This window comes from Dermacentor andersoni, chromosome 6 (genome assembly GCF_023375885.2).
Source record: "Dermacentor andersoni chromosome 6, qqDerAnde1_hic_scaffold, whole genome shotgun sequence".
Taxonomy (NCBI): domain Eukaryota; kingdom Metazoa; phylum Arthropoda; class Arachnida; order Ixodida; family Ixodidae; genus Dermacentor; species Dermacentor andersoni.
Genome location: NC_092819.1, coordinates 20,028,409 through 20,055,409, shown reverse-complemented (window position 1 = coordinate 20,055,409; position 27,001 = coordinate 20,028,409). Strand labels below are relative to the sequence as shown.

The 27,001-nt window shown below is 50.3% G+C and overlaps 2 protein-coding genes across 11 annotated transcripts in view; one reads left to right on the top strand and one right to left on the bottom strand.

Moving 5' to 3' along the window:
- The window catches only part of Dys (Dystrophin), a 494,001-nt gene that overhangs the window by 218,664 nt on the left and 248,336 nt on the right, over positions 1 to 27,001 (bottom strand). The gene's annotated exons all lie outside the window — the stretch shown is intronic.
- LOC140218875 (uncharacterized) overlaps positions 21,407 to 27,001 on the top strand; it is a 32,395-nt gene continuing 26,800 nt past the window's right edge. The window contains exons 1-2 of the mRNA XM_072288576.1: positions 21,407 to 24,360; positions 24,745 to 24,961. Of these exons, the coding sequence (XP_072144677.1) occupies positions 21,407 to 24,360; positions 24,745 to 24,961 (3,171 nt within the window). The remainder of the gene's footprint in view (positions 24,361 to 24,744; positions 24,962 to 27,001) is intronic.

Genomic DNA, 27,001 nt, shown 5'->3' with positions numbered 1-27,001 from the left:
CCTTTACTTCCTGCGCAAAGGAGAGTGTCTGCCGGCAGAAGCAATTCCCCCCGTAAGATCTCTCCTTCATGAGGTGTGGCGGGTGAGGGAGGTCGGGGAAAGGGAGCCCTCCTTCTAAAGCGCGCAACCCACTTTCTGTATTCTGCCTTTGCTTATATGAGTGGTTTTGAGCGCTAAAGCTTCTTACCGTGTTTGGGTACGCCTTTTTCTTCCTCCTGACGCCTCGTACTAAATTGTATTCTTTTTCTCGTAATCGAGAGTAATATTTAGAGGCAGAAATAAACGATGTCTTTTTTTCTGGATGAGAAAGAAATGGGATAAAAAAAGAAAACGACCCTCTGCTCTTCCGCCGGTGGGACTATGTCAAATCATGATATAGCTGCCTTTTATTCATAGCGCGCCGACAGCGTCGGTCGTGGTGCATTTTTTTTTTTCGCATCCCCATAATGGAAACGTGACGAAGTAGGCGTAGAAAGAACGAAGAGATACCCAGAGGAGTTATATGCAAGATAAAAAAATAAACCAGAAAAAGAAACGGTTCGCCGTCAACTGCCGGTTTTAGATTTATAAGCACGGCCGCGATTTCACCATCGTGAGTGGTACCAAGCAGGAGCGGTAATGGTAGTGGTACACTACGCTAAAGCTTTAGTGTACCGTTAATAGAGGCTTTTAGCGTGTCCGCTATTCCGGCAAACCGAGGCGGTTTGGGCGGATTACCGGATGGGCGGGGGCGTAAATGTGAGCGGCCGGAGCGGTGCAGCCGCCTGGTGTTGTAGAGCTCAATCAGACAAACACAGAGCTAAAATTGCAGTAACCTAGTTTACTCAGCTTCGCTGCTGGTGCAAATTTTCGGCAGCGGCGTAATTGTGTTCACAATTACGCCGCTGTCGAAAACTTACACCTCAGCTAAGAAGAATATAGTAATTGGCTCTGTGTTTAGGTGGTTGAGCTTTGCACCACCAGCTGGCGCCACCAATCTGGCCGCTCACGTTTACGCCCCCGACCATACGGTAATCCGCCCAAACCACCCCGGTTTGCCGGAATAGCGGACACGCTAAAAGTCTCTAATGCCTTAATGCCTACCGTTATTATCGGGGCGAGTTGCAAACAGAATACAAAGATGAACTAGTTGGTGTGCAATCCCCAGTAAAATATTTTTAAAAAGAGGCGCGAGATATTTTAGGACAAGAGTGGGGACACCTGTCCTCCCCGTTTGTCGCGTTTTCTTGCAATAAAAATTGCATGGACACTGCAGGCGCATTTCTGCTGTCGGCGTCGCCGTGAGGTTACGTATAAAGTCCACGGGCGATAAGATCGTACGCTACATGTGAGAGTGGAAGTGCGCGAAGGAATCCGGCGATCGCGACTCAATCTCGCACACACAACGGCGAAAAGCGGGGAGGAAGCGCATCGCATTCCGTCGTGCACAAGGCTTCGGGGGGGGGGGGGGGGGGGTGCGGGGGGGTGCGTTCTACTACAGCCGCTGTATCTCGAAAGCCATCTGCGATGGGCACAGAGTCTGCGCTGTGCTGTCTTTTCAAGGCGTATAGTTCGCGTTGATGCGAGCGGCTGCACGAAGGTCAGTTCGCTCGCTGCGGCTCCCGTGTTTCTTCAGTGCACCGTTTTGACAGTCAGTTTCGAGTGAGATGTGTTCATGTTGGCTCGTCTGCGCATGACATCATGCTTGTCAATTAGGTTATATACTCGCGGACACCTTTATGGGGCTATAAGAGGAAAGCTGCGGAGGCAAAAGGCGCACAAGCGAGAGCGCTCCTGAAAACAGTCCACGATAGTTTAGGCGGGGGAACATAAAACATAGACACCTTATTAGCAACAGCTAAATATGACAGAACACACCAATGAGTGTAAAGGCTTACTCATTTTGCGACTTTTCCCTTTCGCGCCTGGGGAAACGCGCAACCATCGCACGTGGAAGCTGCGTCGATTCAGCATCAGTTCCGAGCAACCGAAGGCGCGGTAACACATGTGCAGCAGCCACGCGCCCGAAACTTTCACTTCAAAGCCACAGAAGGTTGTCCGCGAGTACAATTTTCCTGTTTACAAGTTTACACGGCCGATAAAACTATTATATCCTTACTTCGTATACCTGTCCACCAATTTGATATCGCAATCGATGCTTCGCCTTTCGAGTGAATATGCGACTTCCCCCTTTCTCTTTCTTTTTTTATTTTTTTTATTTTGCTTGACGAGTTACAAACAGGGCGTACTATAGCACTTTAGAGCTGCATATGCTGGTATGGTCTAGCTGACTAGCGTGGGCAACACTAAACAAAAACTTTATAAACTGCGCCGCCACTTGACACCTTTTTCAGCCACGCCAATGCTCGAGTTCTGACCGGGACAAAGCCCTTCATTTCGCAGCTCTTACTCTTCTCATTTGGAACAAGTATGTGACAGTCGTATTGGACGGCCCTTTTATTGGAGGCAACGTGCGCCTAGATATCAGAATTCGGTACTTCACGTTTTCTACCGCCAAGATGAAGAAGAAAGCTCGAGAGTTACGCCACATCAGCGTTCACAGTCGTCTTCGTTCCTATCACGCTGGAGTAGATGAATCCTCAGACCGAGGTGGCTGCCAAAAAATCCTGTGATTCCGTTGAAATCCTGTGATCCCAAATTTTGCTCCCACTCTCCTTATATAGCAAGTAAGCACAGGTTTAGCGGACACAGGCGTCACTTTCTTCTGTTTTTTTTTTCTGTCTTTTCTCACTCCCCTCCCCCTTTCTTTACTTTTTTTTTTTTTTTTTTTGCACGAGAACTACGGTAGGATAAGGTGTGGCGGTGAATGTGCGCAAAGCTTCGCCATCGGCTAAGCCGCTATGCAAGACAACACTTGTACAACGCGAGGTCCGGGTTCATACGCTGGAAGTGAAAGCAGGAAACTAAACTGGTGGGGACGCCTTGATTAACTTCTTAACATGTACAAACGTCCCTGCTTCAGTCGCGCACGTTCACAGTCGCAAAACACACACACCCGTGTTTTCACAACCTCCAAGTAGCTCCGGAATGCAAGCATTTGAGCTAGCAAAGACGAAATGAAATAAATGCCGCATAAGCGACTACGAATCCGACCAATTGTGAAAAGAAAAAAGACTGCACGCCGGCTTGCGAAGACACAAAAGCGCGTTTCTCCTTCCGACGAACGCACCCACGCAAGACACAAAGCGCTGCCCGTTGTTCGCAACACGCTCGCATTGAGGGGCGGACGACGACAGCGACAATGCACGGCACGGAGATAGCAACGCCGGCAAGCGAGCGAGCAAGCGAGCGGGAACCGAGCAACAGCGGCTCAATCTTTCTTTTCTTTTTTTTCTCGCGCGAGAAATTGACGCGACGCGCGGCCGAGCGTTCTTCTTCCTTGATCCTCCCTCCCATCAGCGTCATCTCGGGCGCAGAAAAGCCTCGAGCGCAACACTCGAGCTTCTCTCGCTTCGGCCGAAGAGGACACAGCTCCCGCGCTGGTACATACAACTATAGCGAGCGACATTCGCCTCTGGCTCTCATCATAGGAAATGCAGCACTCGGGAGTGGCACCACGAACGATGGGACGCGGTTCAAGAACCTCGTGTGACGAGCAACAGCGCCAGAGGCCGAGCTGATTGCACATTCTCGAAAGAAAAAAAAGAAGAAAAAAACGCAGCGACGGTTACGAAATTCCCTAATGCGAATTTCGAGCTCAGCTTGTTTAGGTGTTTTAAATTCGCTATATATTATGGCAAAGAATTTGATTTGGCAAAGAATTAAAAGAACTGCCTGAGCCTCTGCTCGGGCAGCTCGTTTAACAGCATCGGCAGACGAAGCATTTCTATCGGTTCCGTTACTCACTGTTCAGAAAGAAAGCGCATACACGGGGACGCGTAACTTGCGCGGAGCGCATTCTCTAGCAGCGGCGGCGCCGCAGGCGATGTAGCGCATGCACAGTTCGTCCGAAGGCTTTGTTTCTGCGCTGGCTGCATGCCTGATCGTGCCGGCACTCCGCTTTCCTCCTATTTCGCCACACCTTCCTCCGTTTCCCGCCTCCTGTATGCGCTGCACCTCCTCTCCACTTTCCTCCTCACGTCTTTCATCTTCCGCTGTGGTCGTTCGCTCGGTTACGCCGACGCCGATACTCGCATAAGGAACGGGCGCCTAAGAGTTGCGCTCTAATACTGTGCAACACTGCGAAGACCGTAGCGGACGCCGGTAGAATACGCGCTAAAGCTACAGAAAGGTTGTTTCTCGCGTAAAAATGGTTCGGCGGCGCCTGGATCGTTGGGCACCATGATTGAAAGCATTAGCAATCGTGTCGTGTTTCTTTTATTAATGAAATAAATTTAAGAGAGACGTTGGCGCATTCAGGTGGATGTCCATGCGCTGTTTTGAATATCTAAGAACGATTCTTTATGATTTGTCCATGAACGGCTGCGCTGCAAGACGGGACGAAGAACGTAAACTGAATAAAGGAAGAGACACTTACCGCATACGAGGTTTTACAACTCAAGTGAGTTGAAGAAATTACAACTATTTTAATCCGCGAGGTAAGTTCTCGTCCTGCTACCCGTGTCTATGATGAGCGACTTTTAGTTTTCCTCTATTGCTAACTTTAATGAATGGATCAACCAATCAATCAGCCCACCTTGTTATTTCGACTCGGCCGTATGGACATTTATATCATGCGTGCTTCGGCCAAAATGAGACGACAGCTATGATTTCGAGAGAAAAAAAGAAAAGGAACACAGAAAAACGGGACGCAAAGAGTGAGCCTAATCAGAGGCTGTATACCTACTTTGTGGCTGTGCTCGTTCTGATGCACAAAGAACAGCGCTCTGCACCGCGCTCGACAAACTTGACAACCATGCCCTTGCCGAAAGCAAAATCCTTGTAACCTGGTCCCGGCCGACATCAACACAAATTACTTCAAAATCACTGGGTCTTTTTCTTTTCTTGTTCTTCTTCCAAAGCATAGGGACAAGATGAAGAACTGTGGTCGTTATCAGGCGCATTCATTGTATTTGTGCAGACAGATACATTTTATATCTTCTTTTCTCATCTTTGAACACCCTTTTCCCCATTCCCCAGGTCAGAGTATGCCACTGTTCAGTCACTCTGGTTACTCTGCTTTTCGACCCTTATTCCTCTCTCTCTCTCTCTCTCTCTCTCTCTCTCTCTCTCTCTCTCTCGACCAATACGGTACGTCTGGTCACGCTGTACAGATTGCACATCGCGAGTACTTCGCCGCACCATCCGCGGCCGGAGCTCATCAAAGGAAGCACAGCGCGAGTTGCCCGGGCGTGTGCAGCGGCACGCTCGTCGGCTGCTCGCCTGCAGTGTCGGACTGCCCCAGGCGTTGGCGAGAGGGGATCCCATTAGCGGACACGAAAGGCGACCGTGGCCGCGGACGCGGTTCCCACGGGGCGTCGCAGCGGGAGGGCGGGGGAGTCGCAAAAGAACCACGCGCAAAGTGATCGCGCGTGCCCGCGCTCGGCCACACGCCGAGTTCGAAATGACTCGCCCCTGCTGCTGCTGCCCCGTTAACGCTTGCCACCAGTTACGCCAGCTTGCATGTGGAGCTGTTGTGCTTGCTTTACTCACTGTGACAGACTGTGAGTAAAAAGGGGCGCACTAAAGTGGGCGGCCCAGACAAGCTAGGCAAAAGACAGCCTTCTTGGTGTACTTAATTTGGTGAACTCGAGTGGCGTCACATAGTGCCGCTGGTGGCGGCCGCAATCGACAAAAGGAGACAATGAAACGAGAACGAGTGCTCACCTATACTGCGAGCACGTACTGCGTTAATTTAAACATTGCCGCCACCCCAGTGACGCCACGCGACGTCTCTCCTGTGAAACCATGAATTTAACACACCAAGAATAACGAGGCCGCTATCGACAAAAGAAAGCTCCACAAATCGCAACGTCGGCTGGTTAGCCTAAGGCGGTTTACGTTGGTTCATCCATTTCTATTGATAGTGCGTTTCTATCTATCAGTCTCTATTATAGATCGACGTAGGGCTTTCTTATTGAAACAGAGATAGGCGCGTGGGTGGTACGTACTTGTTAATGCCATCCAGCCAACGCAATGGCAGAGATAAGTGCAATTACTGCAGTCCCTATTATGCAATTTGGTAGGCAGTGTAACCAAAAAGCTGTACAAATGAGCCAGAATCAGTTTCTAACTCGTCCTCGTCCCACTGACCTGGTTTTTTTACCTGTCAGACGGGCAATAATGCGTAGAGAAGCCTTAGAAATTAGAAACTACAAATATTTGGCACCGTTTCTTCTTTATACAGTGGAGCCTGTCTCAAGGGTTACGTTCAAGGAAGTTTTCGTTCGTGAAAATCCCTCGTTCCCGAGCAGCAGCACCACCACAGACACCACCGACTGATATCTCCAGTGGACTTTCTATTCTTTTAATCTTTCCGTCCCCCTTTCCCTCTCCCCAGTGTAGGGTAGCCAACCGGGCTCAGTCCTGGTTAACGTCCCTACCTTTCATTTATCATTTTCTCTCTCTCTCTCTCTCTCTCTCTCTCTCTCTCTCTCTCTCTCTCTCTCGTTCGCGGTACCTATTGGGCGATGCCCTTTCTGACAATCCGTTCCTGCGTCGCGGGTGAGTTCGAGTAGAGCAAAACTTTGCTCTTGTGTTGTGTACAAGGCCTCTAAACACTGTCTAAAAACTACTCAAAATGCCTATAGACAGATTTTATACACTGTCCACATGGCCAGTGTCCACACACTAAGAATTGTGAGTGCGCGTAAGACCCTTTGCACAGACACTAATTGTAAAATGCATTCACGGACTCGCGACAATCGTTTTGAATCGACTACAGCATATCTATACGCCATGTACATTCAAGGATAAAAGTATGCAAGACGGCAAACCAGTCGCACGGCGTGTGCCCGCAGAATCAAATTTGCTGTCACAAGAAGGGAATCACGAATCAGTGCATGGCGAACGAATGTGCTATACATACGCTCGTAACTGTACTCCAGTATGGTGTATAGCACGGTGGAAAGCGGACGTGGGCGCCCGCCGAGGTATCTCCTCCGGCTCCCGTCCGAGCTGCACGCTTTTATCGAGAAAGAGTGTACACGCTCGGCTCAGGTCCGGCAGCTCTGCCCGGTCCCAAGGGAATACGGAAAGTGGGGTCCTACACACAAGTGTTTCCAGCATACGCGCGTCGTTCGCTTCCGCCCGTGCGGTAGAGACCGGCCGACACGGAGGACAAGACGTGGAGCGTTGGCCCTTCCTCTATAGATCGCCGAATGCTCGCGCCGCGCGATCACTCATGGCGGCGCTCAATGGTTGCTCGTAACGAGCGCTGCGGTCCGATGACAGCCGAACGCGGTCGGAGGGGCCGAAGGCTGGCGACCCATTACGCGCACAACGGTCGATTGATGCAGAGCTAGACAAGCGGTGCGGGCACTGGTCGCAGTCGCAGGTCGCTCCGCGCTATAGGCTTCTCCTCACGTTCGCGTTGCTAGGATCTTGAGGAACGGAAACGCCGCTGCTTGAGCGTCACGGGCGCCTGATTTTCGCAAATACGGAACCACGGTTTGCGGTGGTCGTGCCAGGCGTGATACTCAACACCCTCACTTCTAACGAAAGCTCAAGCCGATTCTTCCCTCTAACATATATAGGCAGCTACTGGGGCTGGTTGGTCGTACAGCCGTCGTCAGACTCAACCCGGACAATGAATACACATTAAGCGGCTTAACTTTAACAAAGGCAAGTAGCAATGAGCAAACATCGAATGCTTTTGAAGGTAGGGGCGTTAAGCTAGAGCTCGTTCAAGGCGTGCCAGCGTAATACATGCACCACGCACCGCAGGAGAAGCGAAAAGGTGTTTGAGGCGTGTTCTGGTTAAGTATGACAGCGATTGTACATTGCTGACATTTGCTCACGTTGTTTAGACTATGTACACATAATGCTCTCGGTGGATATGGCGCCAACAATTCTTGCACACAGTATGTGCCTAAAAGCAGCGCGATTCAACGGTTTCTGCGACGTAAGACCTGCTTTTTCTTTTCGCTTTTCTTTTTTTTTTAATGAATGTTTCTGTTTCTCTCCTTTATCGGGCTCCTTTGTCAATAAACATCCCTGTCACTTTATTAGGTGGCTGGAAGATCGCTCCGCGTAAATTATCATCAAAACCACTCCCAGCGAAGAGAGAAAAAAATTGCGAAATAAAAAAAAGGGGGGGGGGGACGTCTAACGAAGAGAATCGTCACGTCCTACCAACGTCACGCAACAGTGTCTTGTGTGGGGCGACTACAGTGAATTGTTCGCTTATATTTGCAGGGACCTTCTCTGCAAACTGCGTTCTCTATTGTCAGGTCGCCCGATCACAAACTACACTTCCGCTCACACATTCAAGAAAAAATAAGAATGGGCGTAAAAGAAGGGAACGAACGCTACCACAACCCCTTCGTTGTGCACATTTGGTGCCCCTTAGTTCGATGAAAACAAACAGGCAAGATATCACGAGAGGAACAGTGCGCATAAAAGAAGGATCGGGCACGACTGTCGAGTCCATCGTTGCGTTTATTGCGGCCTTCTCCGTCCGCTGATGTTCTCGTGCTCACAATGACACAATTACGCTTTATAAACTAAACTAAACTAACATGTAAACATCAATACCCTTGTCTCAAACTTCAACGGCGATCAGTCACTTCCCTTTCTGTTCGCACAACAAACATCTAAACCGGCCGTAGCTATACTAGAATCCAGCGCCTCCGTTACGCGCAACAGCCAAACAACGCGTGTTGCTCGCAGTTTATGACGCATATAAAATAAGAACGGTAGTCGAGAGGGAGAAGAAGGGTGGTTGACCGCAAGCACCGTAACGCCGTAACTTCCCCGTTAGACTGCAGAGACCTCCACTTTACCTCCCCGAATATATATATACGTATGTACATCCCGCACCATAAAGGGAGTAAAATAGTTTCAACGCCGAGAACGAAAAGCAGGTCAGTAATTTCTTTTTCGTTTTCTCTCTCTCTCTCTCTCTCTGCCGCTCACACACAAACATGTGCCTGCACGCATTCACTGCAAAAAAGAACTCACCCGCCCAGCAGGTGTGCACTCAGACTCAGCGTGGCCGCCCGGGGGGTCAGTAAAAACCCACGCAGCGCACCACTGCGCGCCCCCGTGCACGCGCCGAGAGCCTGGCCAAGCGCGAGCTCGTCGGCGTCATCGGGCGATCAATGACGACAGGGGGCTCGTAATCATCGGCGTCGCGGTTCTACCCCTGCTCACAACTCTGAGTGAGTCTCGCGCAAGCACACGGACGGGCGCGCACACTGCTATAACGCCCGTCGCACACGAGGGCGTGCGTCGGAATCCCCCCCCCACGGCTTGTCGTGTCGTCTTTTTTACTTGGCCAGCCGAAAAGAAAGGACCAAGCTCGGCGGCAACCCATTACGACCCGCCCACGCTAAACGCGCGCAGCGCTTGTGGGAGCCACGCAACTGACGTCCTCCAATGAAGCAACACAACCAACGAAGCCGGCTTGGTTCGCAAGAGCAGCTCGCGGTGGGCCGGCGATTGTCACATACCGCAACGCTGGCAATGGTGGGCCAGACAAAATGACTGCTTATTAGACGCTCTATAGTCCGTATGTGGGCACGTTATAGATTACCACTATTGTGCTTCAATGCATAAAACAGTGTTTTCTTAAAAGAAGTAACTGGAACGCCAATGCATTTCGACGCACACTTTGAAAATTAACATCTCGAAACTGGTGCAGTCCTGAGAATTCGTTCCAAGTGGATAAGCCTTGCTAACACACCGGGTATAATTCGTAGATTTACATACGTGCCGTAATTATTTTATAAATTTATTTAGCGTAATTATGCTACTTATTTATTGAAGTATCTTTATTTCTCGTAGAACTAATGGCCGTCTCATCGAGTAATTTAGATAATGGGTTAAAATTGTGCTATCTGCCACAGGCAATTTTGAAAAATTTTGGACCTACTAAAAGAAGCACCTGGCATAGACATTCAATGCATGGGTAATAGCTAAAGAAAACTACAAACCGATAAGCTCAAAGACTCATTACATCCGTCATGTAATAAATGCTTTGCAAGGACTGACTTTATGGACTGCATCCTAAAATTATATGTTCTATCCACACTATAAAACTGTTTCTATAGAGCGTCTACATACAGAATTTGAAAAAGAAAATGTATGTACTTTCTACAGAGTAACAAAACAAGCTGTTGCAAGTACGAGCGAGCGATTTATTGAATTCGGACGCTCTCTAGGTTATAATTGATGCCGGCTCTGGGGTGAACGACACTTCATGGGTCTAAAGAAAACAAATGCACGGCGTGTTGCAATAACCGTGCAAAGTTGTGCAAGCGAAAGCCCGCGCTAACAGCACGGGGGTCAAAACCTAGAAAGTAAATCGTGACAATATAGAAACATCACGTCGTATGTCCATGCCAGGCCATTGGCCAAGCAGCGCGCAGCGATGCGACTACCAGTACCGATACCAGTTCACAAAATCAAAGCTTTTTTTGGATTCCACCCTTTGACTGACACAATTGTATAGCGGTAGTCTTGTCGTAGTGGCGTATTTCCCGCTATATTTACGGAATACAGATTTGCTTGGCTGTTAACACTTGAGTTAAGCGAGTGTCGAATTCATTGGCGCATTTCGAATGAATTGACGGAGTTATCTAAAAAAAATCTAGCAAAATCTGAACACCTACTTAGCGCTACGTTCACACAGACGCGCACAGGCTCCACAGCCCGTAATGAATGACTGCGCTAAACGGATCCAATGACATGGACGCCTTCGCGGTCATCCGGCCGAAGATCGGACACTTCGAGACGTATTGAAATTGGTAGATCTCCAGTGCCCCAGATTATACTAACGGTGTAGGCTGTGATACAGCCGGGAACAAAAGACTAGAGACCACATCATTAGCAAAAAAATATATATATTTTTTTTTCTACCACAGCTACTCAACGTGCCCATAGGCTGAACCACTCGACCTCACGTCTAGGCAACGTAGAAAGAAGAAAAAGCACATCTAGGCAATGTAGAAAGAAGAAAAAATTCGCTGAATCTGTTATATCTTCCCTCGCAACTGCATGCTTTTTGTATTATTTCTAATCGCCCCACCATAGAACCCGTCCAGCGCTAGCTGCCACTACGCTGAGCGGTTCTAACACGAAGACGTTGTGCTACAGGGACGGCCGCCTCGGCGGCATCGCGAGGTCCCCGAGCGCCGGAGACGGTTCTAACGGGTCGACGGCGGAGGGGACGAACGAGTAAGGCAGCCTGAGCCGGCTCGACCATCATCGATTATGCCCCACCGTCGCGCCATTGTTGGCGCTGCAGCGCAAGCAGCTGACCCTCTCCCTAGCATTTCCCGAATCCGCCAACCACCACTTTTCTTGCGCGCATCCTCTTGCTTCATTTTACTGCCATGGCATCATAGCGCGCCTTGTTATATGCGCACAAGGAAGAACCCGGTGCGCAGGCCGCGGGCTTGAAACGGCGCAGCCATGATGACGGGCAGTCGCGAAACAATGCGATGTTCACCCGTTCAGAAGAGGTGTCACGTTGTAAAGGAGAAAAAAAGAAGGGAGGGAGGGGGAGGGGGAGCAGAAACCATTGGACGACCATTGTCAAAGTCAAGCGATGGCTTCCCAGCAGACCTGCTGAGATATGCTGCTGGAGAAACTTATTCGTTAGCTCTAATAATTAATCCTAACAGGCCTGCGGCTGCTATAAGTTGCTTTTCCTCCAGGATCAGCTGGCATTGCAAACCGCATTTCGCCCAGACACATATCGTGTGATGGTAACAGGATCGGTCCACCAAGTCACCACCTTTGGTTACGCTGTCCCCTGGATCGGCCCAGCTTCCTCGGCCGCATTGCCGCCGACGGTAAGTGTGGGGGACTAGAAAAAGAAGGCTTCGCTTTAAAAACAGAGTTTACCGTCGTTCTGCAGTGCGAAATGTGCAACCAAGCAAAGTCACAGCAGAATCTAAGCGATCGAATAAATAAAGATCACAAAACTCAATCTTGCTTGAACAAAATTCTCCTCCCGCATATATTGCGCACGTGAACACGACTGCATCCCCCGCACGATTTCACCACAAAAGTCACTGCTGTCAACTTGGCCAGAGGAAGAAAGAGCATTGTAAGCCCAAAAACACTGTTGCGGTTAACTAGACGGAGGTAATACCCCGACCAATATCGAGCGGTTCCTCCGAACAAAAGGCATCGTTGACCATATCAGAAATTTATAGGGGCCCGCAGCAAATGCGCTTCATGCGGTTACCACTTGAGGTCCAAGTGGCGGCCGCAGACGGCAACAGCGCCTCGTCGCATCCGACAGCCAAGGTCGAGAGCCCCAACGCCTCCTGCTTGCCATGCACCGGCCGTCAGCGTCGACGGTGGTCTCATCCAGCTGTCGGGGGGGGCGTAAGCTAATGAACGCGGGGCCTGGGGCGCTACGCAAACACGCAAGCCGTGGCGCACTGCTGCCACACAGACGTCTCTGGTCCAATTAAACCCGAGCCTGCCGTCATCAGGCCTCTCTCTCCGCGGCACGACGCGTGGTGCGCGCCCCTGTGAGCAATGCAGGGACATTGCTGCTCGCTGCAGCGAGAGGCCTCCTCTCCCGCCGCGCGTATGCCGAACAAAGCGGAGAATGACGACGGCGCAGGAGCTGGCGAGGAATCGTCGTCTTTGTTGTTGGCCGGCCGCGCCGGAGGCCGCCTGCGCGGTGCATTATGCAGACAAACGAGCCGCTGACCGGAAAAACAGAGCTTCGCGTGCTCGCGAGAAGCGGCGTCATTTGTTCCTCGTCGTTATACTAGCTGCGCTCGCCGCTCCCCGGGACGATGGCTGGGGGAAAGAACGAACGGGGAACCGACGTGGGCCACAAGAGCCGTTCATCTTTCTTCCTCTCTTCTGTTCCTTTCATATCACCGACGTTCGTAACGCGCAGGCGAACACGGGTACTTCGCTAACGATGCTGCGAGCGATTATTTCTCTTTTTCTCGCACGACTCGAGCTTCAAAAGTTCGCGAACGTTATATCTACAGTTTAGAGAGTACGTTCTCATTGCTCGGAACGTTCTATTCTGCTTGATTTTGCTCTGAAAAGCTTTCTTCTCTCGTGATGGCTGCAATAAGATTAGATGCGTTGATGAAACTTCGTAAGCGATTCGGTAAACAGGTCGGTCGACCACAGCCACGTGAAACACCATACGTTACAGGCACCACTCGATGCCTGAAACGAATCAAAGCTTGCGCCGAATCGAAAGTAGGCAGGAACTACGTACGACGGGCTATTTTGGAAGAACGAGTCAAATATATTTAAAATTGGTCGAAAGTTCGAACACGGCACTGCAGTATTTACGGGGCAGTTGCTCTACCAACTCAGCTAACAAGGATGCCAGCGGAGCATAAGGCGAGACTTGCCAACTCAGATTACACAAACAGTGCTTAAAAACAAATGTCTTCGAGAGAAATTATTCGGCGGAAACTCTTTGAGAGATGCCTGCAATCCGTATACGGTATTCGTTTAATACACCCGTGTCATCCAAGAAACTCGAGTGTCACGTTGTGCCAGCCTCTTTGTTGTACGATCGGTCGTCGCACTAAACGTCGGAAGGATTTGGTCACGATGAGATCCTCAAAAGCGCGACGGCTGTCTCGAATTAGCTCTTCCAACGGCATGGCCGCTCAGAGCGCCGACCTCGAGGCGCCTCAACGAACCCACCCGTCGCGGCATTCGGCTACAGTATACGACGCAGTACGCCTACAAAACAGTTCGCCGCCTTCGCCGCTCACAAAACGAGAAAAGAAAGGAACTCGGCGGCGCGGCGAAGGAACGCAGTTTGAGAAATCGAAGCAACGTCGGCACAAGCGTCGACGCGTCGCTAACAACTGTACGATGTAAGCGGCCCCCGATCTGAAAAGAATTCTCCGCCGAACAAACCATGAGCGGCGGCGGCGCACAATGAGAAACCGCGAAGAACGTCGTGTGTGTCCGCGAGTGGAGAAGAAAAGGCGCGTGCGAGGGAATGAGAAGGAAAACCATAAAATGTAAGATACGGCAAAGGTGTAGTGTAAATGAGCCACTCTGAACACAAAGTCAAGGGCCGCAATCGGCGTGGAGGAGAAGCGAAGTTTAAAAGGGCAGCCACACTGCGGCGAGAGGAAGAGGAGAAAGCTGCGGCGGCAGCCACAGGAGGGGGTTCGGGAGCAAACAGGAAATTCGATTACAAAGTTTTCGGCGGCGCCGCAATACATCGCGCGCCCGAGCGCGTAGTTCCAAGCTGCTTCAGTTGTTCAGCGGCCGCGCGCACTGCAGAGTTCCGAGCCGCCGGAGAAATATATGAGCACAAAGGGCGCAAGAAGGAGCGCGCGGATGAGAGTCACCGAGAGAGGAACGGAAAGGGCAGCGCCAAGAATGACGACACCAAGAACTCGCAACTGAACGAAATGACGATGGCCAATGGAGGGTGAGTATGAAGTTGGTTGGTGTGAAAGCCGGAGCAAGGCCATGAAGCAATGAAGAAGAACGGCACCGAACGAATACACTGCCACCAGTAGTGGAGGAGGCAGGACGCGGAGATCACGATTGCCATCGCGCCCGCTGAACAACGCACACACATATAAGAGAAAGAGAGAGAGAGAGCGCACGGGCTAGTTCTAATAGCGCGGTTCCGCAGAGACGGGAGGCAGCGGGAAGAAGGGAGCCGCAACGCACATGAACCCAGCGTTATAGAGAACGTGCTCGGAAACCCCAAAGGGACCAGAGAATCTCTCTTTCTCTTACCCGCAAGCCTCCTCCTTCTCCTGCGCTCTTTCGTAACCCTTCCCCCCTATTTCCCAGGTCAGAACGACACGGCAATGAGACTCCTCACGTTCCCGGCCTCTCCCCCAGACGCCGTCGTACATCTTGCCTCTCCTCATCGGGATGGAAAGAGAAGCCACTGCCGCTAACTGAGGGAGACGGGTCGTGTAGACCGACCAGCAACACGCGGCAGAATCACAAGATGCCTCAACGTCAAAGTAATGCAGAAGAAGGCGAGCACCGCAACAAACTCCAGGCGCCGTGGCCTTTAGCTTACGGTTCGCTTCAGCAGCCCGGGCAGACGCAACTGCGCAGCTCGCATTCATCCCTCGGTTTCCAAAGCCAGCGCCGGTCCGCGAAGTCTTCCCCTATGCGGGGCCACGACACGCCACTCCCGGCCACCCCCAGAATTCTCCTCCCGGCCTCGGCGAAACCAGTTCGGGTCTTAGTGTTTATTCCGAACGTGCTCTCGTTCCTCTCGCTCGCTGTACAAGTCCTCGGCATGCACGACCTCCTCATCCTGCTTGCGCACGTTTGTTTCAATTTCCTCGGCCTGGTAGCCGGAGAAAAGCCAGAGGAACTACTCCCCAGTTGTTAGCCTCAGCGGGCCGGCGCCCGATTTCTTATTCCGCGCTCGCTTCTAACATCCTCCGAAGACTTTTCCCGATTCCACGGCGAAACTTCCTTTCGATTGCCCCGTAGTACTTCTTGTCTGACCCGGTTCGTTCTTCAACTCCACGTACCAATACTCGAATAGCTCACCCACACGAACGCACATTGCCCAAGACGCTTCATTCGCGATAGAGTTTTCCTCGCAACATCCGCAAGGTCTCAGCACTTCCGATTCCGTCGGTCGGAATTTTCTCCAGAATTCGGCGCTCTCGTATTTTTCTCTCCCTCGTAGATAACTTCAGTTCTTTCCTTTCCCCAATCCCTCGCCACTTCCCTCACCTCTCCATCGACGGTCAGCATTCGGCGAGCCCGTCACGCGCGCCGCCCGCAACGACGTTTTTCTGACAGCGGCGCTCTCTTCAAACTTCGTTCCGGAGGCCAGTCTACTCACCCCAAATTTCAGCATCGCATCTTTTATTTCTCAAATTCCTGCGACACACACTTCCATCTCGACTTATCATGTGTTCATCTTCAGCTTTCGCAGTAGCTTTCCTCTTCCAAGATAGCGTATACAAACGACTCGGGTTTCTTACACTGACACTACTATTCTGCGCTGCACTGCACTTGCACTGGTATTACATTGCAACGCTATTCTCGCTTACGTTTTCCTCTACTCTAGTTCTCGCGGCACCAAAAGTCAAAAGGAGCAAGGACGCACGCACGTACGACGTTCTTTATTGAACGTGTTTCATCAGGACATGCTGGAAAAGGCAAACAGAGGGCACAAAAAGACGTAAAAAAACAATACGGATGCGGTTTAGTTCGTTTTACATATATTTTACTTGAGAATAAGAAAGACAAAGAAACGTAGAAAAAAAATTGTGCAGGTATCTCGCACTGTCGGAACTGACGTTATGCTGTGGTCATATAGGGCATACATGCGAAATTGCCTGCTATAAGCTATGAAAAATTGGCTCGTAATGTATACACTCACCGTAGATGTTTTCTTGTTGCCGCGGCAAAGTGTGCCGACTTACACTGCGCTACTACTGCAAGACGCTAGATCAAACGCAAAAAATTGAATTTGTGCGTTACTACACCTTTACATTTTCCTAATATTAGAAAACGTACAGAACAAGTACTTTGCATAAAGGAGTGATATGCTGACGGCGTCCACGCACTATAAAGACCATTTGTCTTTTAAAGTGGGACCCGGACATGACGCCAAGTTTCCGGCTGAATTGCTATGCATAGTGTAAATTGAGAAAGGTGTGTGACCGAGCTAGCTGGTAATACGTAGTAAAAATAGCGCACCAGCGGACGGAAGACCGACAGAAGAGATGGGCACGAGCGCTGATTAATAACAAAGAACTCGCACAGTAAATGAGGCTCGCAGGGTGAAGCGGCGGTGGGAACCGACATGGACGCGATGGACCTGACGACGGTTCGGAGAATTTCATTCCGTGTACTCCTATTTCTCAGGGAAGACCTTGCGGTTACGATCGTACGGAGGAAATTCCAGCAGCCCGTACTAGGCTAGCTCAAGCCACAGCCAACGGTGACCTCAACTTCAACCAGGGTATCGTGAGTGCCACCTTGCACAAGTTTCTCTTCGACACATGTCCTTCTCAGGCGACACGTAAGAAAGAGCGGAGAAGACGCAAAAGATTATGAAGCAGTGACCACACGGTCCCAGGCAGATACGTTACCTCATTTCAGGCCTTGCCGCGTTCGAGGCATATACGGGGCTTGCCTGCTTCTGGCATATCGTGCCGTGAGAGGCGATTCCCGGTTGCAGACACAGGAGACAAATAAGACGGCGCCCGCGAGAGTATATGGCCGACATGGTAGGCCCTCTCACATATCCCTGCCGTGATCAGGCACAGAGCCTCCTTGCGTGGCCAAGCAGAATATGATAAGGACGCAAGAAGTAAAGACGGAATAGCGTAAAAGGTGCCACGAAATCCGTGCAGCGTAGCAGAAGCGACAGCTTAGCCAATCGTAAAAGCGAGCTCCACCAAAGTACCCTTTCCCGTTTCCTGTTGAACCTACTCCGCGACGCTGTAACTTAATGTAAATGTGACTTCATTCTTTTAACTCTGCGCCTTCTAAATGTCAAATACATGTAGTATATCATATATGATACAAGTAAAGTTGACATAGCAAAGGTTGCAAGGGCCCCGAGAGGCCAAATCTGCCTAACTTTCTCACTCACTCACTCACTCACTCACTCACTCACTCACTCACTCACTCACTCACTCACTCACTCACTCACTCACTCACTCATTCAAGAACTACGAAATAAAATGCGAAAAAGTGATACAAATAAATATACGCCTTACACATACGCCTTAACTTTTTCCTCTTCGTCAACGTGTGTAATAAAAGCATGAATCAGACTCGGACGTAGAGTTTGGAAATCACAGCATGTTTGACGACACAGAATCAATCGCGCATGATACGCGATTTCTTCCATTCATTTTTTTTAACCCGTTGAGATTTTGATTTATGCCAGAGGTACACTCTGGGCCACGTAACTGCAAGGACTCTGTTCTTGATCAAAAAGAGAAAAATGCGAGAAAAAATACATTGAAATCATTTCGCATGCCACCTGCTCATAAAGCAACAAAAGCAAAGCGAATGTAGCCACTGATACGCCTTTTTCCAGACTGTTCCCGAACGTCTCGCATCTGGCACACGACACGCTGCACGGTTTTAGCGAAACACGCTGAAACCATCGAACGGCCAGAAAGCGGTGCAGGAAAGAGCGCTCCCTATCGGGCAGTCGGCTCTTCGACGGCACTCATCCAGACGTATTAGCCAGCAACCCGGAGCTCGCCCTTGCGCTGCCTTTCAGTGGGAGCCGAATAGGCCCAGAAGGGCGTGCGGTAGACCCGGCGGTGCAAGCCGCGAGACTCCGGCCTCGCAGCAGCCATCTCGCCAAACCATCGACGTCGCACATCACCCCCCCCCCCCCCCTCCCTCGCCTCCCTCGGCCCCTAGTACAGGCTCTCGTGCGGAGTCTTCCCCGGCGCCTGGCAACTAACTGACAGAACCCTAACCCCGACGACGCCACGATAGGCGGCGTGGCATCAACGGCCACGACGGCAGTGAATGAGAGGCCGCCTCGCCAATCGCTGACAGGTCGGACGAAAGGCAGCCAGAGCCAGAGAATGTCTCTTCACCGAGGCAAAAACGAGCGACATGACGGCCTTCCGCGTCTCGTCGATTTCGCGAATGCCCTGCAGCTGCTGGTGCTGCCTCCGTTTGCACGCGCAGACAGGCAGATGTCACTGTACTAATGCCTTTCTCACCAAATCCCTTCCCCCCGTGTAGGGTAGCAGACCGGACGTGCATCTGGTTGACCTTCGTCCTTTTCCTCCTCCTCCTCCTCCCATCTTATGCGCTGACCGCATTCTTTGTGTGGTGCGCTGGGTAGCGCTTTAAATATGTACAGCGACGAGCGGACTGCGACGTCCATTCGACTAAAGGTGAGAGGTCACGAACCAAACCGATCATTGTGTTTTATTGCTGAGGGAATAAGAAAAGGTGGCCGTGGGCACTGCAACTGTCATTGTAAATACGCGCGTGCAAGAGATTGCATGTGAAACTTCTTCGGGCTTGTTTCTTGAAAAATCGCTTTACCTGCTAAGGTGACTCAATCGCTATGTTTATCAGCTTGTCAGTTTTACAAAAACTTAGAAAAAAAAGAGACCGTTTGACTTCGCAGCTGATAATTATGTCCCCAAACTTCAGCAAATAACAAATTCATTAGGTCTACTTATTTCCGAGAGAGCAATGACGATGTGCTGTCGTAAAGCTTTCCTACAATAAATTTTGTTGCCAAGATACGTTGTGACAAACAGCGATCGCCGTAGCGATGCTCAACTCAAGGTGCAACGAGCCTTCAGGAAGTAACGGACCCGCAAGCAAAATTGGCTCGTTTCCGCGTGCTTTCTCACTTCATTTTCCCAATTTTCATTTCTGCGTACAGTATAAGAAAACGCCGTATATACATCTAGTTATCTCATTTTCAATAATGCATCACAACAAATAAAAAGCAAGAAGCATACCGAACAATAAGCGTAACATAAATGGCGCATCGCTTAGGCACTAGAACCAAAGAAACCCGAAATGCGCATGTCACGCCCGCCTGGTTCAACGCCCTCCCGACACTGCAGTTTGCAGATTGGCTCCTCAGTAAACGTGAAGCCCTACCTCTCGCCCTATCAAACAGCTTCGTCTAGCTTTTGAGAGTTAAAATTGATTTTCACGGCGCTCTTTCTCTTACTCACGTCTCTTTCTTTATAGCACGTTCACAATGCAACATTGAGAGTGCTGCTTAAACGCGATGTATAATGAAGGAGGAAGTGGAGGACTAAGAACAGAGAGCACGAGCACAATTCCAGTTCATAAGAGCACATAGCACCATTTCGCGCAGCCCGTTCAGTGACAAGAGTGCACGCACTTGCATACGTCGTCAAAAACTTCTACCTCTCTCACTTCCTTCCTTCCTTCCTTCCTTCCTTCCGTCCTCTATACCTCTCTCTCTTGTTAACAATATTGCACTTCTCAATAACTTGCACCTCGAGTTGCAGCTCGGCGACGTCAATGACGCGGTTTCACATTAGTGCGAACGTAACAGACGATGGGCGACAACTGTAACTTTTTTGCACCCTGCACGACCTAAGCACGTCCCCTGGTTTGAACGAGGTCCGAATAAAAGCGGCGACATATCGCGAAGTGTCGCGCGGCAGCTCGTGCACCACATTTCTTCAACGGAGAGGTCAGCGAAGGACACAAAGGCACAGCACGCTTACGCGGTTCGCTAATTCTCCACTGCAGGCCCATTAGTAGTCAAAATCCTGGTTTTGCTACATTTCATGTATACAACTCACGAGACGAGCAAGTTGATAACGATTAATTACTTAACTAGAGCATGGATCTTTACGTGCACGCCAAAACCACGATCTGATGTGAGAGGTACGGAGTAGTGGGGGACCCCGGATTAATTTCGACCATCTGGGATTCATTAACGCGCACCTGAATCTAAGTACACGGGCGTTGCTGCATTTTACCGACATCGACTGCCGACATCGACATCGAGGCCACAGCCGCTAAGCTAAAGCGGCGGGTGGCTGATAAAGTTGAATAAAGTTAAAGAGAAGGAGTTTTCCCACAACATGTTCAAATGCAACAAAGCGTAGCACAGAAGCGGCGACCGATCAACCATATGGATTACAAGTAACGTCATTAGATACAACTATCTTTACTGGGTACCATATGAAAACATATATTAACAAAACACTCAAGACACCCGTGACGTGACACCCATAAGCTAAACACTACCGCAATTTGTTTGCTGGCTTGCTGTGTTTGTTTTAACCTCCTTTTTCTGTGTGCGTACGCACGCTTTTGAGTTGCTATATATATCCAAGTTCATCTGGCCGTTTGTACGTATTGAAAAGAAATGTAAATGAGGAAATGAGGAAATGAGCGGCAACGCAGATTACTTCAGGGGCCGCGTTTACTCGTGGGCGAAAAGCAGCGCGCGGGACCGCAACGTGCTGTTAGGGATTGCGTTCAACTGGCAGGAGAAAATGACCTTGCTGCAAAAGATGAAACTGACGCAATAACTACTGCCGCTAAACGATGTGCGATAAGATAGCTCGACAGCTTGGGCAGCGTCAGCAGTTACAGCGCCGCTGGGGCACTCGTGATGCGGTCTATAAAAGCCGCTGCTTTCTGATAATAAAGGTTCTTTGGTTGTTGCTTGTCGATGGTGAAAGACGCACACTTCTTTGCGTCTGTTCGCGACGCAAACATGGTGTCAGAAGTGGCGCCCGCCGATCTGAGGCACCACGGCTCTCGGACGTCAGACTAGCCCTGAAACGACGACGCCGCGGGCCCACTAAACAGTGCCAGACGCCGGACACTCCAACGAGTGCCTTACAAGGAAAGACCAAGTAAGATGGCTTTGTTTCAAATTGCTCCACCCGAGCCCTTCAGCTTCGCAACGCCCAACGACTGGCCTCCCTGGAAACAGCGATTTCTTCGCTTCCGAACTGCATCTGGACTAGACGGGAAGCCAGAAAAGAGTCAAGTAGATGCATTGGTGTATCTAATGGGACCTCAAGCCGAGGATATCTTCAAAACGTTCAAGCTTGAGCCCGGCGACCAGAAGTTTGAGGTCGTACTGCAAGAGTACGAGGCCTACTTTGTTCCTCGACGGAACATCATTTATGAAAGGGTGAAGTTTAACACCCGAACGCAACAAGACAGCGAATCCGTCGAGGATTTTGCCACTGCACTGCACGCGCTGGCTTCCACGTGTGACTACGGGGAGCTGCGGGAGGATTTAATTCGAGATCGTCTCGTGGTGGGTCTCCAAGACCGTAAGATCTCGAGAGCTTTGCAACTCGATCCGGACCTAAAACTACAGAAAGCGTTGTTGGTGGCACGACAGCACGAGACCGTCAACCAACAGCAGGCAGATATTCACCGCGTGCGAGAACAAGTTCACCGAATACAATCCCAGAGCGGTACGCGACAAGTTGGGAAAAACGCGCTTCCGCCTGAAAGTGGAAACAACGTTCCCAAACCATGCGGCTGGTGCGGAAGAAGCAGGCACAGTCGAGCGTCCTGTCCAGCGAAAGATGCAGTCTGCAGAAAGTGCGACAAAAAAGGACACTTCGAAGCGGTTTGCCGATCAACCAGAGCTGTCAGGAACGTCGAAAACCGGACCGAGGAACCAGGCTTCCTCGGAGTCGCGTCCCATTCATCCGCTTACAGGTGGGAGGTTCCCATTCTTGTTGAATCCTCGAATGTGGTATTTAAAATAGATACTGGAGCGGACGAAACGGTCATTCCGGCGGAGCTCTTCACTCGCATCTTTCCCGCCATAAAACTTCAACCAGCAAAGCGTCGGCTTCAGGGGCCTGATGGTAAATCCCTTGCCATATCTGGTATGGCTGCCATGAATATGACATTTGCAGGAACGAGCAGCCGCGAGGACGTGTACGTACTTCAAGGCCTCCGAACCCCTCTTCTTGGGAAACCAGCGATAGAAAGGCTCTGCGTAATACCACAAATCAACGTAGTGAAGAAACTGGACCCCGTATCTGATTTTCCACAAGTGTTCCAAGGACTGGGGACCTTCAAAGAAGAGTACGACCTCAAGTTGAATCCGGAAGCAAAGCCTTTCGCGCTGTCGTCCCCACGTAGAGTCCCCCTGCCTTTGTTCGAAAAAACAAGACAAGAGCTCGAGCGGATGCAAGCACTAGGCGTCATTTCTCCTGTCACCGAGCCTACTACATGGTGCGCACCTATGGTTGTCGTTCTTAAACCCTCGGGTGCTGTTCGAATCTGTGTTGACTTCACGGAACTTAACAGATACGTTCAACGAGAATGGCATCCCATCCCGGCCGTCGAGTACACCATCGGAATGCTACGGGGAGCCAGCACGTTTTCGAAACTCGACGCGAACTCTGGTTTCTGGCAGATACCGCTGAGTGAAGGGAGCAAAGAATACACAACTTTTATCACGCCGTTCGGACGATTTTATTTCAACCGACTTCCGTTCGGAATTTCGTCGGCCCCCGAACATTTTCAAAGACGAATGGGACAGGTTCTTTCAGGACAGGAGGGAGTCGTCTGCCACATGGACGATGTGCTTATTTGGGGTGCTACGCAGGCGCAGCATGACGAGCGGCTTCGGGCAGTGATGGACCGCCTCCGCACAGCGGGCATTACCTTGAACAGAGATAAGTGCGAATTCAGTGTCACGCAGATTTCATTTTTGGGACATACAATCGGGAACAACGCAGTGCGTCCCGATAAGCAAAAGCTTGACGCGGTGACAGAAATGCCACACCCGACGTCCAAGACAGAGTTACGGCGCGTGATGGGCATGGCAAATTATCTGGCCCGCTTTGTGCCCCGCATGGCGGAAGTCCTTCAGCCTCTTTCGTCCATGATGAGCTCAAGACAGGATTTTGTGTGGGGTCCCGCGCAGGAAGCCGCCTTCAAGAAGTGGAAGATTTTTCTTTCATCGGACCCTGTTCTGGGAATCTATGATTCAAACATGGAAACAGTGGTCACAGCAGACGCCTCATCATACGGTCTTGGAGCTGTCCTGCGCCAAAGGCAGAAAGACGGTCAATTCAAAGTGATCTCTTATGCTTCCAGAACTCTTACAACCACCGAGCGGCGATACGCCCAAATTGAAAAAGAAGGACTTGCCCTCGTGTGGGCTAGTGAAAAGTTCCGTGATTATCTCGTAGGAAAGCGCTTTAGCCTCGAGACAGATCACAAACCACTCGTATCTTTGTTTGGGTCAAAAGGAATTGACGAACTAGCACCGAGGTTACAAAGAATGCGCATGCGTCTGATGCGCTACACATATGACATTGTGTATGTTCCAGGCCGGGACGTGACGGTGGCGGACGCGCTTTCTCGGTCACCTCTTCCACAAACGGAATCCCTGGAACTGGAGGACGAGATCCAGAGCTATGTGCGATTGGTGACTTCGTCAGTCCCGGTAACAGCGCCGAGTTTACAGCTTATCGCCCAGGAGCAAGAGCGAGACCCGGTATGTCAAGCTCTTATCAACCTGTGTACAAAAGGCTGGCCAAGCCGTCGAGACGTTGGGTTTGACCTGAAGCCTTACTGGAATGTGAGGCAAAACATTGCCCTTGTTGAAAACCTGCTCATGTGCGGCTCTCGGATAGTGATCCCATCGACACTACGGCAGCCCGTCCTCAACATAATTTACGAGGGACACTTCGGCATCGAGAAGTGCCGGGCACGTTCCAAGAGCTCAGTTTGGTGGCCAAGCATCGACGCGGACATTGAACGAATTGTTAAGGCCTGCCACAGCTGCCTCAAGCAGAGCACCAACAGAAAGATGCCTCTGCAACAGACTAAGTTTCCAGATAGGCCATGGCAGCGCATTGCAATGGATTTATTCTTTCTTGAGGGAAAATGGTGGCTGATCATCACGGATTATTTTTCACGATACCCGGAGCTCGTAGCGCTGAATAACCTGACTTCCGCAGCAGTAATAAACCACTGCAAATCCATTTTCGCCAGACACGGGATTCCGGAAGTAGTTGTTTCTGATAATGGGCCACAATTCTCAAGAGCCTTTGGCGCTGAATTTTCAAAGTTTGCATCAGACTACAACTTTCAGCACGTGACATCTAGCCCTCATTATCATCAGAGCAACGGAATGGCAGAGTCTGCCGTGAAAATTATCAAGGGCTCCTTAAAGAAAACTGCTGACGCTTATAAAACTCTTCTGGCCTACAGAGCAAGCCCACTGAAGAACGGATACAGCCCAGCCGAGCTGCTCATGGGGAGACGACTGCGCACAGCCCTGCCGACGTCCAGCGAAAGCCTCCAGCCCCGGACACCAGACTTCGAAGAACTGGCAGCTTTCGAGAGGTCGCAGCGTCAGCGCCAGAAGAGGGACTACGACCGACGCCATGGAGTGCGCGATCTGCCCGAACTGTCCGAAGGAACAGACGTATGGATCGTCGACCTCCAAAGAGAAGGAGTTGTTCGAGGAAGCACCGACGAGCCCAGGTCGTACTGGGTCGACTCCGGGGAAACTTCTCTACGCAGAAATCGCACTCATCTCGTCCCGCTGCCTCCGACTAGTTCAGAAGACAGCCGAGGAACAACGCAACTGACAGCGGAATCACCAGAAATAGGCGATGAAGAAAGAAGTAGCGCGCGACAGTGTAACGATCCCTGTCACAATCACACACGAAGTGGAAGGTGTGTGATTCCTCCAGAACGATTTCAAGCTTCGTAACAAAAGTGGCTTCATGAAAAAAAAAAGAGAGGAAGATGTGCGATAAGATAGCTCGACAGCTTGGGCAGCGTCAGCAGTTACAGCGCCGCTGGGGCACTCGTGATGCGGTCTATAAAAGCCGCTGCTTTCTGATAATAAAGGTTCTTTGGTTGTTGCTTGTCGATGGTGAAAGACACACACTTCTTTGCGTCTGTTCGCGACGCAAACAAACGACACACCATGGCAATGGCAATCTACTCATTCACGCACGGCCAGACGGCATCTTGAAATCTCTCGCCAATGTCTGTAAATATCGAAAGCAAAGCTGGCTGAAATACTCATCCGTTCACGTAAGCATGCAAAGAATAACATTACCCGACGTGGTTGCTCAGTGGCTATGGTGTTGCGCTGCTGAGCACGAGGTCGCGGGATCGAATCCCGGCCAAGGCGGCCACATTTCGATGGAGGCGAAATGCGAAAACACCCGTGTATTTAGATTTAGGTCCACGTTAAAGAACCCCAGGTGGTCGAAATTTCCGGAGTTCTCCACTACGGCGTTCCTAATAATCAGAAAGTGGTTTTGGCACGTAAAACCCCATAAAAAAAAAGAGTAACATTCGGTCACTGCACTAGCCGCATGCGGCGACGCTTTAGAGAAGACAAGGCAGACTAAGAACATTAATGCCTTAGCAAAAAGTAATTAAGAAAGAAACAGAGCCACCAGAGTAACTTAAGAAGAGGTAATCAACGCGTACAGCCTTTGTCAAAATAATTGCAGCAATATGACCAATGTAACAGATGATTCCGGGATATCCAATCACTCTCTTCGTCCCGTTGCATCTGCACAACTGGAAAGTTAAAAAAGGGAACACTCTTACTCACCTTAAAGGAGCATTCTAGCATCAACAACTCCATGGTCCCAGTAGGACGCAGCCAAGTCTAAACGACTTTATGCACGTGTTCCTAAAGCTTTGTTATGTTTTAAGGATGAATACACGGCGCAGCCTGCACTCATAGTTTATAATCACCACTTCCCGCGAACATTTTTATCTTTCTCACAGCGACCTCGAGAGAGAGAACGGAAGGCATGGAGGTTACAATAGTTGCACATATTTTGCTACCCTACAAGGGAGAGGAAAAACAGAAATGGAGAAGGAAGGGAATCAGAAGCGATGCGCGAATTCACCTAACAGCGTTAATTCACCGAGCAATCAAAGGCGCTCGCAAAGCCCAGTCGTCTTTAACTAAAAGTGTAACAGTGCTGAGGTGGATTCCTGCGTCGAGGTCTATCAGCACGCTGTCGGATATAACACCCGCCTATAAGGCGCGACAAATGCCGCAGAAATAAGAAAATTGAGCCTCAAGCGCCGAATCGCTGCATGGAGAAACCGCAGGCGGGCATTACTGGAGATACTCAATAATACTGAAGGTACTAATTTATTGCACACTACTTGTATTAATTTTTTAACGTTGCGTTGAGTAATACATTTGAGAAATACATAGGCAAATTCGGGAGTACTGGCAAGTACACCAATATGACATCATTGTTAATCAGGTGTCAAGCGAACAAGAAGCCGATTCCAAATTGACAAACACACGATAGCGTGTCGCAGAGGCGAAACAGTAATTTTTTTCCCCAATTCGTACGAGGAGCTAAATATACAGAATAAAATAAAGAAAGATCCCATTTTTGACTCCTTATACTTTGCCATGCCGTTTGGTCAGTGACGCAGACGGCACGCAGATAAATCGGCAAACGTCTACGGGCAC